The sequence below is a fragment of the Danio rerio genome, chromosome 22 (genome assembly GCF_052040795.2).
Source record: "Danio rerio strain M-AB ecotype USA chromosome 22, GRCz13ab, whole genome shotgun sequence".
NCBI classification, from domain to species: Eukaryota; Metazoa; Chordata; class Actinopteri; order Cypriniformes; family Danionidae; genus Danio; species Danio rerio.
In genome coordinates, this window is record NC_141042.1 from 10,847,993 (window position 1) to 10,862,856 (window position 14,864).

A 14,864-nucleotide genomic window follows, 5' to 3' on the forward strand; every position below is an offset into this window, starting at 1 on the left:
GGAATATTTTCCATATTAAAAGCATTTTTTGCTCTAACCAACACCTTGAATTGATTTATTAGAAACGGCTTCTATTTTCTGCAGCTAAACAACAGGATAAACTGACAATGATCACCTCAAGTACCCCTCATGTGCCTAATTCAATGTTAAATGCTAACATTATGAGTTTGAATGTCATTTTAATTGACATTTATTTCCCTATACTTAAAGCAGTATCAGTTAGTGCATAAAATAAACTGTTTGAAATTGAACTTCTGAATTGTGACTCAAAATAAAACACATATCAGTAATTCAGCTACATCTAATGATGTTAAAAAGGTTTAATATGTATTAATTAGATTATTAACCCTACCATTTCGTGAGAGTGCATATTCTGTGCTTCTGAATGACTGTTTAAATTTCTGATGTGTTTCGATTGGTGCAAACAGCCAAATTTCTTATCCCTGCAAATCTCGTCATGTAGCATGTTGTTAGGACACAGGGTTATGCTTGTAATATTTATTTTATTTGCTAATTAATAACCTCATGTGGAACTCTGAATCTGCGTCTCATTTCGGAGTCTGCTACTGTCCACCAGAGGTCACATTTCCGTCACAAACGCATGCTTTGAGAGCCTTTCTGAATGAATGAATGAAATGCGCTGTTTTCCATATATATTGCGATCATGATTTTCGAAAGTATTACATTGCATTGTAAATGTTTATTATTACCATTTGTTGAGTCTCCCCATACAGTTCGAAAGAGCGCTTAGACTCGGAAGCCGCTTCGCGTAATGCTACACTTAAGCCCCTTTTACACAGTGATACCAGCAAATATCGGGAAAATTACAGGAATGACTTTACCGGTAAATTCAAAAAAGCACTGTTCACACAGGCTAGAACGTTAGGGATTTTTGTCGGAAAAGACCATTCACACATCCATACCAAAATATCGGTAAATTCTGACATCATTAGTCAGAAATGACCTCTAACCTTTCTGAATGAATAAATGAAATGCGCTGTTTTCCACCAAGGCAACCCGGAGTGCTGAAATATAATTAGCTAAACTGGGCTGGCATTGGGTGGATTAAAAGTACCAAAACAAAGACAGTGTTCCAGCACATAACAGACATTTTTTATGCTTTAGCAGAGTCAAAAACACACATATAGCACCTTTAACAAGCGGATAATGCTACTTTTGCCTTTATTTTGGTTGTCAAAAGGGAAATATGAGGATCTCAAATGGGTGTCAATGTTTTTAACATTTATTTGACACCATGCTTGATATCATTTTAACATCAAGGTGCCTTCTGGGAGGTTTCTAAACAAAATTGAAAATGAGAATGATTCATGGGTTTATATTGATAATCACCTTGTTTGCTCCAAATCCGTTGTTCTGGGGTATAAAAATGGTCATGTTTAATGATTTGTCAGACAGGGCCTTCAGCAGGGTCTTGCCGTCCTCTCCATCCTCTGCGTACTTCAGTAAATTCTAATGGTGGAAGCACGAACGTGTGATTTGATTGTGGTTGAATTGTGAATGAGACTTAATTTCTATTGACAAAAATTAAGTTAAGAAAAAAATCACTTCAGTTGATTGTCATTGCTTTGTTTTCCCCCCTCTAGTTAATCAAACATATTTCTGAGAATAAACTGCAGCTGGTAATCATTTTTTTGTTGTTTTTTCCTGTGGCCTTGCTTCCCATCCTGTTATGCTGGGTTCAGGCCACATGTAAAATTGAAGTCGGCATGAAATCAAAATTTCCCTGTTATAAAACTTCTTATTTTTATATGTATGTAGTAGTTTTGGTTATAAATTATGTATTTTACTATTTTGTATAAAACAATTTTACCCTCATAATCTTTAATTAAATACCATAACCTTCCACTTTTCCCCCTCAAAAAGACCAGTCAATTTGTTTTTGGTGTACTGACATTAAACTTACCGTGTAAAACACAGAAAAATTGGAAGTTGTGGCAACAACCGAAGCCAGGTCTCCATTACAAAATGCCCCGCTCCCAACATATCCAGCTCCACATTCACAAGCCACCTCTGTATAAGACAAAAGAATAAATGGCATTTTTGTCTTGTATTTAAAGTGTTAGTTCACCCAAAAATATGTTACTTCACCCAAAAAAAATTTATTCACCCTAAAAAGCAATTTTACAGAAAGTTTTTTTTTTAGATATTTAAAGGGTTAGTTTACCCAAACATTAAAATTACGTCATCATTATTCTCCCTTATATAGTTAACACATTTATAAGGGTGTTCTGTTGAACACAAAAGAAGATATTTTGAAGAATCCTGGTTGCTGGATCCCATCAACTTCTGTCAATGAGACCCAACAACCAGCAATATCTTCTTTTGCATTTAACAAAACAGTGATATTCAGAACAGGTGAAATGTGAGTAAATGATGACAGAATTATTGAGTGAACTATCCCTTTAAGTACATTTTCACACAGTCATACCATTCATCCTGTAGCAGTACGCATCGTACGGCCAACTGGAGTTGACTGGATCTTTGTACACCACAATACCGACATGATTATCACCGCATTTAGCTGAAGGAAAGCGGATCGGATAGCCTGCTTTCTCCCCGTCCATCCATCCGGCCACACACAGGTGCATTCCTAACTGCAACGGATACCAAAAAAAAAAAAAAAACCACCCAAAAATTAATTACAATTAAAATTATTCTGTTATTAATTACTCAATCTTGAAATGGTTCCAATTAAGAAACCTCAAAAAACTTTTTCTCATCTCCAGAACACAAAGTAAAATATTTCAGATGAAATCTGAGAGCTCCCTCATCCTCCATAGACAGCAAGAGCCCAGAGATGTTCAAAGTCCAGTAAAGGACCTTCATTCAATGTCAAACCATTCTATATATCTTTAGAGTTTCAAATGTAATCATATGAAGCTCCAAGAACACTTGAAGACTGTGATAGTGGTTTGAGAAAGCCTGTTGGCAGTAATTTGTTTAGTTTAAAAAAGTATGAATACATAGATGGTTAGATATGGATGGATGGATGGATGGATGGATAGATGGTATTAGCTTATTAACAAGAATTAGCATTTTCAGCTCACAGCTAGCATGAATTAACAAGCTGCTAGCATGTTTTTAGTATAGATTAGCATGTTGATAGATAAGATTAGCTTATTAGCATGAACTAATATTATCAGTTTGCAGCTGGCATTAATTAACATTTTGCTAACATGTTTTAGTATGAATTAACTTCTTGTTAGCATGTTTTTAGCACGAACTAGCATGTTGATAGATGGGATTATCTTATTACCCTACTGAAAAATCCAGCTTAAACCAGCCTAGGCTGGTTGGCTGGTTTTAGCTGGTTGACCAGGCTGGTTTTAGAGGGGTTTTGGCCATTTAGGTGGTCAGGCTGGGAGATGAGAGCTATGGCTGGTCCAGCTGGTTTTAGTTGGATTTAGCTGGTCATTTTCCAGCCTGACCAGCTAAGACCAGGCTGGAAATGGCCTAAACAACTCTAAAACCAGCCTGGTCAACAAGCTAAAACCAGCCAACCAGCCTAGGCTGGTTTAAGCTGGATTTTTCAGCAGTGTAGAATGAATTAGCATTTTCAGCTCACAGCTAGCATGAATTAACATGTTGCTAACAACATGTTTTAGTATGAATTAACTTGTGGTTAGCATGTTTCTAGTATACATTTCCATGTTGATAGATAGGTGGGATTAGCATATTAACATGAATTAGCATTTTTAGCTCAAAGCTAGCATGAATTAACATGTTGCCAATATGTTTTTAGAATGAATTCACTTGTTAGCATGTTTACAATATAAATTAGCATGTTGGTAGATGGGATTATCTTATTAGCATGAATTAGCATTTTCAGTTTACAGCTAGCATGAATTAACATGTTGATAGCATGTTTCTAGTATGAATTTGCATGTTGATAGGTGGGATTAGCTTAGTAGCATGAATTAATATTTTCAGCTTGCAGCAGGCATGAATTAACATGTTGTTAGCATGTTTCTAGCACAAATACCTTGTTGTTAGCATGTTTCTATGCTTACGTTTTTGTGCTGCTGACAATACATAGTTCTGCCCGTAGTAAACTCAGACCTTGATCTTACATGGGCAACACAGGCAAGGAACGTTTTTTTGCAGTTTTTTTGGCGCACAAAAGTATTCTCGTAAATTCAGAAAATTTTAAAATCAATGCACAGGGACGGTTCTGACGATTGTTTTGGTTCCTCCTCTTAATGTCTCAGGACCATTGCTGTTTATGGAGGATGACAGAGATCTTTGATTTCAGCTACAATATCTTAATTTGTGTTTAGAAGATGGACGAAGGTCTCAGAGGATTGAATCAATATGAGCATGAGTAATTAATATTGAATTATCTCTTTAATAATTGCATTTTAAAAGCACAAATTCACCAAAATTCACCTGTTGGGCATCAGAGAGCTGGGAAAACGTGGCAAGATTGGCTCCCTCTGCTTCACAAGCCTGCTTTGCTTGCGTGAAGTTCATTTTATACTTTCCCTCAGGTGAGCGCAGATGGAAAACACCTGCAGTTTTCGCTGAAACAGAAGAACAAAAGCCTTTATTGTTACAGCAAGGCACTACAGGGAAAACATTCATGTTGATTCTGATTTTTGGGATTTAAAAATAAAAATTTTAGGGAAATAAAACATCCAGAGTCAAATTTGAAGTTTTTATTATGCCACATTTTATCTGTCAATTAAAGGTAAAGATATATATTATTTCTATATCATTGTGAACGTCTTTTTTAAGGAAAGACACAACAAGGAAAATAAAAATATCCTATCTATGTTTGAATTAGTTTTGGAAATCCAATCCTATCCAAACTAATGCATAATAAGGCAACACGGTGGCTTAGTGGTAGCACTGTCGCCTCACAGCAAGAAGGTCGCTGGTTTGAATCCCAGTTGCCATTTCTGTGTGGAGTTTGCATGTTTTCCCAGTGTTCGCATGGGTTTCCTCTGGGTGCTAAAGTTTTCCAAAGACATGTGCTATAGGTGAATTGAATAAACTAAATTGTACGCAGTGTATGGGTGTTTCCCATTACTGAGCCGCAGCTGGAAAGGCATCCGCTTTGAAAAACATATGCTGGATAAGTTGGCGGTTTATTCCGCTGTGGCGACACCTGATGAATTCAGAGACTAAGCCGAAGGAAAACGAATGAATGAATAATACATAATAAAGTTGATAATGCCACACTCTAATAAATGCTGGGTTAATTAAACCCAACTTGGGTAAAATTTGGACTAAATCAAACATTGGATTAAACATTCATTTATTTATTAATTTTCTTTCGACTTATCAGGGATCACCACAGCAGGATGAAGTGGCAACTACTCTGGTATATGTTTTACACGGTTGAGTCGCATCCCACTACTGGCAAAAACATTGGATTCATTTCAATCCTATTAGTTTAATTCTGAAAATAAGTCCACAGTTGGTTTAGTTCAGATTATACCCAGAATTGGGACTGGATTGAAATAACCCAGCATTTTTTATTGTGCAAATTTTTTGTCATGTTAAAGAAATTAATTGTAATATAAAAATGGTTCCAATTGTCAGTCCAATCAAGCAACTGAGTCAAAATGTTTTAGTTATTCGTTTTCCCAATTGTCTTGTGGTGACTTGCTATTAACGCTTTAATATTAATAACGCTAATATTAGGGCATAATTAAAGAGTTAATTATATTAGCAAGTGAGTACTGTGGAAATGAAGGTCTCTGCATATCGCCTTTGGGTCGCAGCCGCCGTTATCCTCCAGGCATCGATCAACAGGAGGAACCACTTTCTCCAAACACTGGACTCCATTTCCCACATAGCCATCGAGACACTGACAGCGCCGCTCGTTCTGTCGTAGGTTACAATGTGTTAAACATTTATGCATAAAAACGTTCGCTTGATTATAACAAAGAAATAATAATGTTTGACATACGGGTCCGGTGAAAATACAGTCTGCGAAATCGCTGCAGCCGCCATTTGCCTCCTCTACACAGCGGTTAATAGGCTCGCAAACATGTCCGTCTCCGGAGTATCCCGTCTGACAGGAACAGGTAATGTTGATACCTGACTGCATACAGTCGGCTTCTTCATGGCAACCTCCGTTATATTCACTGCAAAGATCCGGAGCTGCAAAAACAAAATGTGATTTCTATGAATTCTTCTGGTGAATGTGTAAAATTAAAGCCAGAGTTCAGCCAAAATAAGAAAAAGAAAAGAAAATGTATTCTTCTTTAAGCGGTTCAAAACCTTTATAAGATTCTTTCTTCTATTAAACCCAAAACAAGATATTTTGAAGAATGTTGGACACCTGTAACCGTTGACTTCCAAATATTTTGGAAGTCAACGATTACAGTTTTACAACATTTTTCAAAATATTTTCTTCAGTGTTGAACAGAAGGAAGAAATTCACAAAGGTTATGAAACAATTAAAGGATGAGCAGAATTGAAATTTTGGGTGAACTAACCCTGTAAATAACAATTCACATAAATGTAACACCAGATTTGATTGTTTTTATTGGAAATAATTTACAATAAGACTGAAAATGTATACAGCACTTTAATTATTGAGTGTTGTTTGTAAATATAAACATAAAAAAATTACTAAAGAAAACATTCACTTGAAAAGAAAAATTGCTTTAAGATATTTACGATTTAAGTCCATTTAATGTGTACTTTAGTATGTTTTTGCTTAAAACAACCAATAAATGTCAAAATACAAAAATAAAAAATAAAATAAAGTAAATTTGAAAAAACACAAAAATATTTACTCAACTTTTGGTAATACAACCAAAAAAGAAGTCAGATTTAATTGAGAAATATCTGAATATTACTAAATCAAGATAAATTTGCTCAAGAATTCCCAAGGCTCAAAAATAATATATTATTTATATATAATTAATTATATATAACACCAAACATTTGGTGAAACAACCAAAAATTTCTGATTTACTATATAAATTTCTAAAAATTACTGTATTTATTACAAATATATTATATTGATTAGTTGTATAGTTCTATTAATATATTAGTTGGTCATTTGCTATCGGAAGTGGCTCATATGAAAGACAAAGGCCTCAAGATTACACTTATTTTACCAAAATAAAATATGTTCATGTCTTGATTTTTAATGATTTAATTAGGACAGTAAAGTCTGATTTGCTTAGACAAAGTCTTGTCACTTAACAGAAATAATGTACATTTCAGAATATAAAGTCATGGCGCAGTGGAAAAAGAATGTATATTGTGTATGACTCCCATGAGCTCGGACGACTGCATCCATACATCTCTGCAATGACTTAAAATCTTATTAATAAAGGCATCTGGAATGGCAAAGAAAGCGTTCCTGCAGGACTCCCGAAGTTCATTGAGATTCTTTGGATTCATCTTCAATGCCTCCTGCTTCATCTTACCCCAGACGTGCTCAATAGTGTTCATGTCTGGTGACTGGGCTGGCCAATCCTGGAGCACCTTGACTTTTTTTTTTACTTTCAGGAACTTTGTTGTGGAGGCTGAAGTAAGAGGAGGAGCACTATCCTGCTGAAGAATTTGCCCTCTCCTGTGGTTTGTAATGTAATGGGCGGCACAAATGTTTTGATGCCTCAGGCTGTTGATGTTGCCATCTAGATCTCTCATATGCCCTCATACTGAATGTAACCCCAAACCATGATTTTGACCTTCATCAAACTTGACTGATTTCTGTGAGAATCTTGGGTCCATGCATGTTCCAGTAGGTCTTCTGCAGTATTTGTGATGATCGTATAAGGCGTGAGATATCCCAAATACTTTGATGTCTTTGCCAATTCAAACATGAGCCGAAAACGGAGACAATTGGCTCCACAACCCAGCAGGTGGGAATGCGGGAAAGAACCAGCTCCCGCTACATTTACATTTGAATCCCCTGAAACTCGACTTCAACCACCCCAACTCACACATATGCTCATTTCAAAGTCTGAATGTTCTAAATTAACCCAAGTGACTTTATCTAACATGTTTGATATCATTTGAAATGTCTCAGTGCGACTGGTGCAATGGTCTCATTCCCTCAGAAATAGACATAATCAAAACAATAAATATTTAACTTCAGGCATCTTTTGAACCACTGTGAAGGGTGTGAGTTTCCTACAGGGAGATACTCTCAGACTAAATGCAAATGAATCACACACCCCTTTCCTTGAGGGGATTCTTGGATTACTTAAGGGAAGGTTTGAAAATTGTTCAGGGCGATTCTGCTTACCCAGATCAGCCCGTAACATGGAGCTTACGCTCCAAGTTATGTATAATTTAAAGTCAGGTATACATCTTTTCATCTTGGATTTATCTTTGATAATTTGATGTTTTGTATTGATCGTTTATGAACTGACTGATTGAATTGGCATAACACACATTTACCTGACTAATAAATTGTTATGTTTAAACATATTTTGCTCACTCTGTAATTATTAGTTCTAGTAGATTACGCTGTATCCTTGTTTCCGCACTTCTTGCGTCAGGTCAGTAGACGGACTAAAATCCAGTTGAGATGGAGCATTGGGCACACTAATTGTGTTTTTGGGATCCGGCTGACTCTTGATATTGATTCAAGTGTACTTAGGTGGAAAGGGCGATAACTTCCGTTTAGGACAACAAGGAGTTGCACGGCTAACCTAGATTGGGTACCCGACCTTTGTTTGAAGGTAATATTATTCTAAATTAAGTTCATATGGGAAACCATAGGCTTGGTGAAAACCAAAGTTACTATAGAGTCCAGTAGTCGGGTACATTTATAATAATTCCCTAACCTCTAATTAGAAATGATATTGTCTTAACTCAAGGGTGTACATCTAAGCGGGACTAACTAAAAGTACTTTAGAACGAGTGCGCTAGTAGCGGCCATCTAAAGTATTAGTCAATTACCTCTGTTTAATATTCAAGACTGACCAGAGTGTGATTGTGCGGGACGCCTTCGGCCGAATGAACGGATGTGATAGTTACTAGTAAAGACAAAAGGTTCAAACATTTATCTAAATTATATATTGATATAATCTTTTAATGTTTTATGATTGGAGTCAGATAAAACAAAATATAAATATATTCATATTCTAAACCACCTCATACTAAAATTGGAGTCAGATATGAGTTAAATTTAAGGTAAATCAACATTGTGCACTGAAAAGACCGAACAGGCATTGAACCTTCATCCACCAGTGGACACCGGCATTGGACCAACTGGGTGGACCTTACAATCGGTACGCAGTTCAACAGATGGTTCATGTGAAAAAAATCTACCTTCTGTCACTTTTCCAAGTGATCAACTAGAAGTCAAGTCAATATTTGTTGCTCTTACAACTGGTATCAATGACAAGACTTTTGTCAGGTTGTGTATTTTGTATGAATAAAATTGCCAACAGACTACTTGAGTTAAAGTATCGGTATCTCACCCTCAGCTAATGCAATGCAATAGATGTTATTCATATCATAACCAACCTGTGCAGTTGATGCCATTTCCTTCATAGGGCTCCAAACACTCGCACTGATTTTCAGGAAGACAAACTGCATTCAGATCACACGCGGGAGAACAGATCGACTTGACTTCTGTTGAACAACAGACAAAAATGAGTATATAATAACAAGCAAACTCTGTATTACTTTTTTAAAAATGCACTTGTACAGGGGTGGCCAATCCTGTTTCTGGAGAGCCACCTTCCTGCATATTTCAGTTGCAACCCATATCAAACACACCTGCTTGTAATTATCATGTGGTGTTCAGGTCCTAATTCATTGGTTCAGGTGTGTTTGATATGTATGTATGTATGTATGTATGTATGTATGTATGTATGTGTGTGTGTGTGTGTGTGTGTGTGTGTGTGTGTGTGTGTGTGTGTGTATATATAAATATATATATATATATATATATATATATATATATATATATATATATATATATATATATATATATATATATATATATATATATATATAAATATTGATTATAAAAATTTTGAAATGTTTTTTACATATACATCACAAAATTTTGTTACATTTACATATTCTCATTTATCTTTCAAACATTTATCTTGTTTGAAGACCACACATTTTTGTAAATAAATATGGATTTATCCAGAATTAAGCGTTTCTGCACACAGGAATTAAGCATACAAATTAATTAAGCATTTCTTTTTTTCCCAGAAAGTCTCAAAAGTGAAGTTTATGAAATTATAGCTCAAAATACAGCACAGCTCATTTATTATAGTATGGAAAAACAGCCTCCATTTTGGTGAAAAAAAAAGTTTTTCCTATGTGTGGCTTATAGGATGCAAATAAGTTGCTGCTCTCCCATCCTTTCTATAAGCAGGTGGAGCATTTACAGCCTGTGCCTTGGATACTCCAGAAAAAACAAAATATTTGTGTTTTAAAGTCTTGTCAGTTTAAACTCCTGACAAGCAGTTTTTTTTTTTTGAGCAACCAAAGTAATAGAAAATTGGAAAAACGTTGCCTGGTCTGATGAGTCTCGATTTCTGCTCGGAGGCTAAGGTCAAAATTTGGCACCAACAACATAAAAGCATGGATCCATTCTGCCTTCTTTTAACGATTCAGGCTGGTGGTGGTGTAATGGTGCAGAGGATATCTTGGTACACTTTGGGCCTATTAGTAGCAATTGAGCATCGTGTCAACGCCACAGCCTACCTCAGTATTGTTGCTGACTATGTCTATCCCTTTATGACCACACTGTACCCATCTTCTGCTGGCTTCTTCCAGCAGGATAACGCTCCATGTCATAATGCGCTAATCATCCCAGACTGTTTTCTTGAACATGACAATGAGTTCACGGTACTTCAATGTTCACTGCAGTTCATACTTCATTGTAAAGCTGACAAATCTGCAGCAACTGTGTGATGCTATCATGTCAATATAGAATAAAGTTTCGAGGAATATTTCCAGTATCTTGTTGAATCTATGCCACAAAGGATTAAGTTCTGAAGGCAAAAGGGGGTCCAACCTGGTACTAGTAAGGTATACCTATTAAAGTGGCCGGTGAAAAATGTCACAATAACTTAATGTTGACCATAATCTTTATGGTCATTTTGTATATATAGAGTAAATATAAATCCTTAAGTAAAAACCTGAAACTTGAGCTTGCTCTTACTTTGTTTTAATAAAATTGTCAACAGAATATTTAAGTTCAAGTTTCGTCATCTTACCCTCAGCTAGTGTAGTGCAATAGATGTTGTTCATAGCATATAGCAATCTAGTTATCGAAGAGGTTCAAACCAAATGGGGAGCACAAAGCCACTCACTCTAGTTTACTCGCTGGATGTCTTCCCTTCACGTTAATTAAAAAAATGGATAAACTTGCACAGAAAACACAATTAAGCTAAATATTCGGCACATTCACGACAAATGTGTAACACATTCCATGATAATTTCCTTTAATTCGCACATTTGCATTGAATTTGTATGTAACTTAATTGCGCAACTACTTGAAGGTGCCCTATAAAGAAAATCTGGTTATACCAAGGCATAGTAGAATAATAATACAATATTCAAACGATAGTTTGTTGTACAGTTGCCGGTTCACTTCCGGTATTTGGTACAATTGCATTCATACCAGAAGTGAACCGGACCAGAGCTCGCGTGAACTGTACCCCAGACCACCTCTTTCAGGTGGACTTGGGTATGGTTCTTGGGTGCGCACCCAAGTTCAGAAGACACGTTCACACTAGCTGAACGCACTGTTCTCTGACGTCAAACGAAAAGTAAAATGAAAAGTAGCAAAATTTTGTCAGATAACGTCACACACATTGACTGGCCATCTCAGCAAAAACATTATTTGAAATATGTTCATTTAGATTTGTATGAAAAATATAGGGCGAGGCAGTGGCGCAGTGGGTAGCACTTACGCCTCACAGCAAGAAGGTCGCTGGGTCGCTGGTTCGAACCTTGGCTCAGTTGGCGTTTCTGTGTGGAGTTTGCATGTTCTCCCTGCCTTTGCGTGGGTTTGCTCCGGTTTCCCCCCCAGTCCAAAGACATGCAGTACAGGTGAATTGGGTAGGCTAAATTGTCCGTATGAACGTGTGTGTGGATGTTTCCCAGAGATGGGTTGTGGCTGGAAGGGCATCCGCTGCATAAAAACTTGCTGGATAAGTTGGCGGTTCATTCCGCTGTGGTGACCCCGTTTTAATAAAGGGACTAAGCCGACAAGAAAATGAATGAATGAAAAATATAGTTGACCATTTGTAAAAGTAAATATAAGCTAATATAACACTGATAATGAACAGGTACATTTAAACAATCACAGCTTGTGTACTTACTCTTTTTAACTTGTGAAATTAACACATTTGTGAAAGTGACAACAATTATAGCACTATTGGAATTTATTGCTACCTAAATTACCTTATACATGTTAACAAATATCAATAAATTGAAAGTTATGAAAAACAATCTGAGCTAGCATTTTACTCTAGCCTGCAGCCACTGCTCTTTTGAGTCACTTTTTAAAAATTGCTAAAAGTAGCCAAATGTATGTTAAAAATAGCTAAAAAAAAAAAAAAAAAAGTTGCTAAAACTAGCAACAAAATTGTTAAGTTGGCAACGCTGGCTAAAAACCCAGTGGACAACGGGCCAATCAGGAGATAGAACAAACTGTGACAAGACTCATGGTCCACACCCTCCATATTACTTTAATGGGGTATATGCCGAAGCATGCTAATAGGACTTTTAATTTGCCATTAACCTGGGTTAAGCGCTTCCGGCGAATTGAATGCCAATGCAAAATCCGGTGCGTTTAAGGTCTGTTTTCTTTAAAAATCAGCGATCTCCACTATAGCTGAGTGATATCCGATTTAAAGTGGGTCTCAGACTGTACAAGAAGCACTGCATTAAATTACATTTCCCCCGCCATATCTTTATAATATGAGCATTTATTTTACCCTAGTATATTCAATGGAGCTTCTGCGTTAGCCTGCCGATTCTGATGGGCCCGTGCGAGTAAACAGCTTTTTGTCTCGTTTTACGCTTGATCAACTAAATAAATGCAAAAGTTTATTTAACTGAATGTATTTTAATGACATTACAACATCGATGCTGTATAAGGAACCGTATAAAATGGGGAAAATTTCACAATACCAGGTCACCGGAAGTGTATCAGCATGGGAACAGCACTAGCTCGGCATATACCCTATTCATTCGTCCAGACATCAAAAGAACATGACTGATATGCAGTTCTGAGATCATAAAATCTCTGAAATGATTAATATGCACACCTCAGGCAGCCAAACGTTTTCTAGTCATAACACAACTATAAGTTTCCTCACTTAAGTTATTTTAGGTGTGGGACCTTTATTTTGAAAACGCGAGCGCCAAATTGTTTACTGTCCGTTACTGAGTAATGACCCCACGAGACAAATCAAAGTCGCCTCAGAGCGCAAAAAGCAAGATTTACAGATTTCACATTTATTCATCTCCACTCTGAAGAAACATAAGGTATGTTTAGTAACATATTTTGTTAATTTATCGTGTTTATTGATGTGTATGTTTCAACAAACACCCGTAGACTGCTGAATCGTGTCAAATGGCTCAGCTCAACTGTCATCTGTTCATGCAGAGGTTGATAGTAAGTCCTGGCTGCGTTTTCTTCGACTGTAACGTTAGCTTCAAAATACTAACGTACTCGATGCAACTCTATCACTCTTATTTGTCAAGTTTAATTGTAATTTATCCTTTATCTGGTGAGCAAAAAACAATACTCTCGTCGGCTTTATATTTGTCCTTGTTTAGCTTACATCACGTCCTGTGTGTGTTAATATTTACAACACAAACCATATATGGTCAATCATGGACCTCCTGATTTCATGAGTTTTTTATTAAGTAATAAATGAGCTTATGAAGCCACTTTTGGAGATTTAGTTTGAACCTACTGAAGCCATAAACCTACTATGCAAATATCAGAAAACAATTTAACTTTTTAAACTAATGCAGTATTAAACCAAACCGCACTTAGTATTCAACCCAGCATAAGTTTTCTTTCACACCAACTGTTGACACACCACACACTTTACAAAGTGTTAATTTTGTCTGTGAATGTAAATAATTAGGGAAGAAATCTCATGTGTATCAGTATATTAGATCTGTGAAACAGCAGCGACAACACTACTAACGTTCATACCGATTGCTGTCTGGCAGCTTTCGCCTATCCATCCCTCCTGACAAAAACAGCTGCCGTCACCGTCCAGGCCTTCATCACACTTGCCGTGGATCGTACAATTACACGCTGTGAGAAAAAGAGGAGCAGCAAAAAAACAAGGTACAATTTGACTATGATTTACACTCTAGAAAAATACCATTCAGTGTAGCAGTGTAGTTTCATTTATACGGCGGCTTGTCAAGCAAATTTCTATCAAGAATCATTTGTTGGCTTATTAAATATTATCACTATTAAGTATGACAGGGTAGTTGCTAAATTCTTATAAATTGTCCTGCACAGCGACTTTTTTTTTTGTCTTGTTTATAGTCCAAATATCTAGAAATTTATGAAAAAATAAGCATTTTCTAGACATGTTAAAATAATTTTAGTTTTCAGACATAAGAGGTCTAAATCAAGTGACCATTTCTGTAAAACAAGCTAAATAGTCTGCTATTAAGATAAGTAAAATATTATTGTTTTCAGGTTGAAATGTGATTAATTTTACTAAGCCCCCTGGCAGATTATTTAGCTTGTTTTATGGAGAAACTTCCATAGAAATCGCACCTTGATATCAAAACAACATACAATACAAGCCCAAAACCACGTCAAAAATGCAAATCAATTGGATGTCAGTTGACAACCTTAATGTCAAAATTGACTTCTAATATTAATATGTAAAAACACATCAAAAATGTATTGTATG

At 36.2% G+C, this 14,864-nt stretch overlaps 1 protein-coding gene and 1 long non-coding RNA gene across 11 annotated transcripts in view; one reads left to right on the forward strand and one right to left on the reverse strand.

The window, feature by feature from the left end:
• stab1 (stabilin 1) overlaps positions 1–14,864 on the reverse strand; it is a 73,409-nt gene that overhangs the window by 8,783 nt on the left and 49,762 nt on the right. For both annotated transcript variants that reach the window (XR_015521338.1, NM_001195614.2), the window contains 8 exon segments: positions 14,144–14,248; positions 9,466–9,573; positions 5,936–6,129; positions 5,707–5,851; positions 4,408–4,541; positions 2,450–2,615; positions 1,925–2,031; positions 1,351–1,470 (listed from right to left, as the gene is read on the reverse strand). Coding sequence is in view for 1 of the 2 variants with exons in the window: in NM_001195614.2 (NP_001182543.1) it covers positions 1,351–1,470; positions 1,925–2,031; positions 2,450–2,615; positions 4,408–4,541; positions 5,707–5,851; positions 5,936–6,129; positions 9,466–9,573; positions 14,144–14,248 (1,079 nt within the window). In the remaining variant the exon portion in view is untranslated.
• LOC108181206 (uncharacterized) overlaps positions 13,345–14,864 on the forward strand; it is a 77,432-nt gene continuing 75,912 nt past the window's right edge. For 8 of the 9 annotated variants that reach the window (XR_015521713.1, XR_015521716.1, XR_015521715.1 and 5 more), the window contains exons 1-2: positions 13,345–13,461; positions 14,161–14,281. This is a non-coding gene — a long non-coding RNA (uncharacterized LOC108181206). Of the gene's footprint in view, positions 13,462–14,160; positions 14,476–14,690; positions 14,836–14,864 lie in introns of all 9 variants that reach the window. The other variant, XR_015521719.1, reaches the window with a different exon arrangement.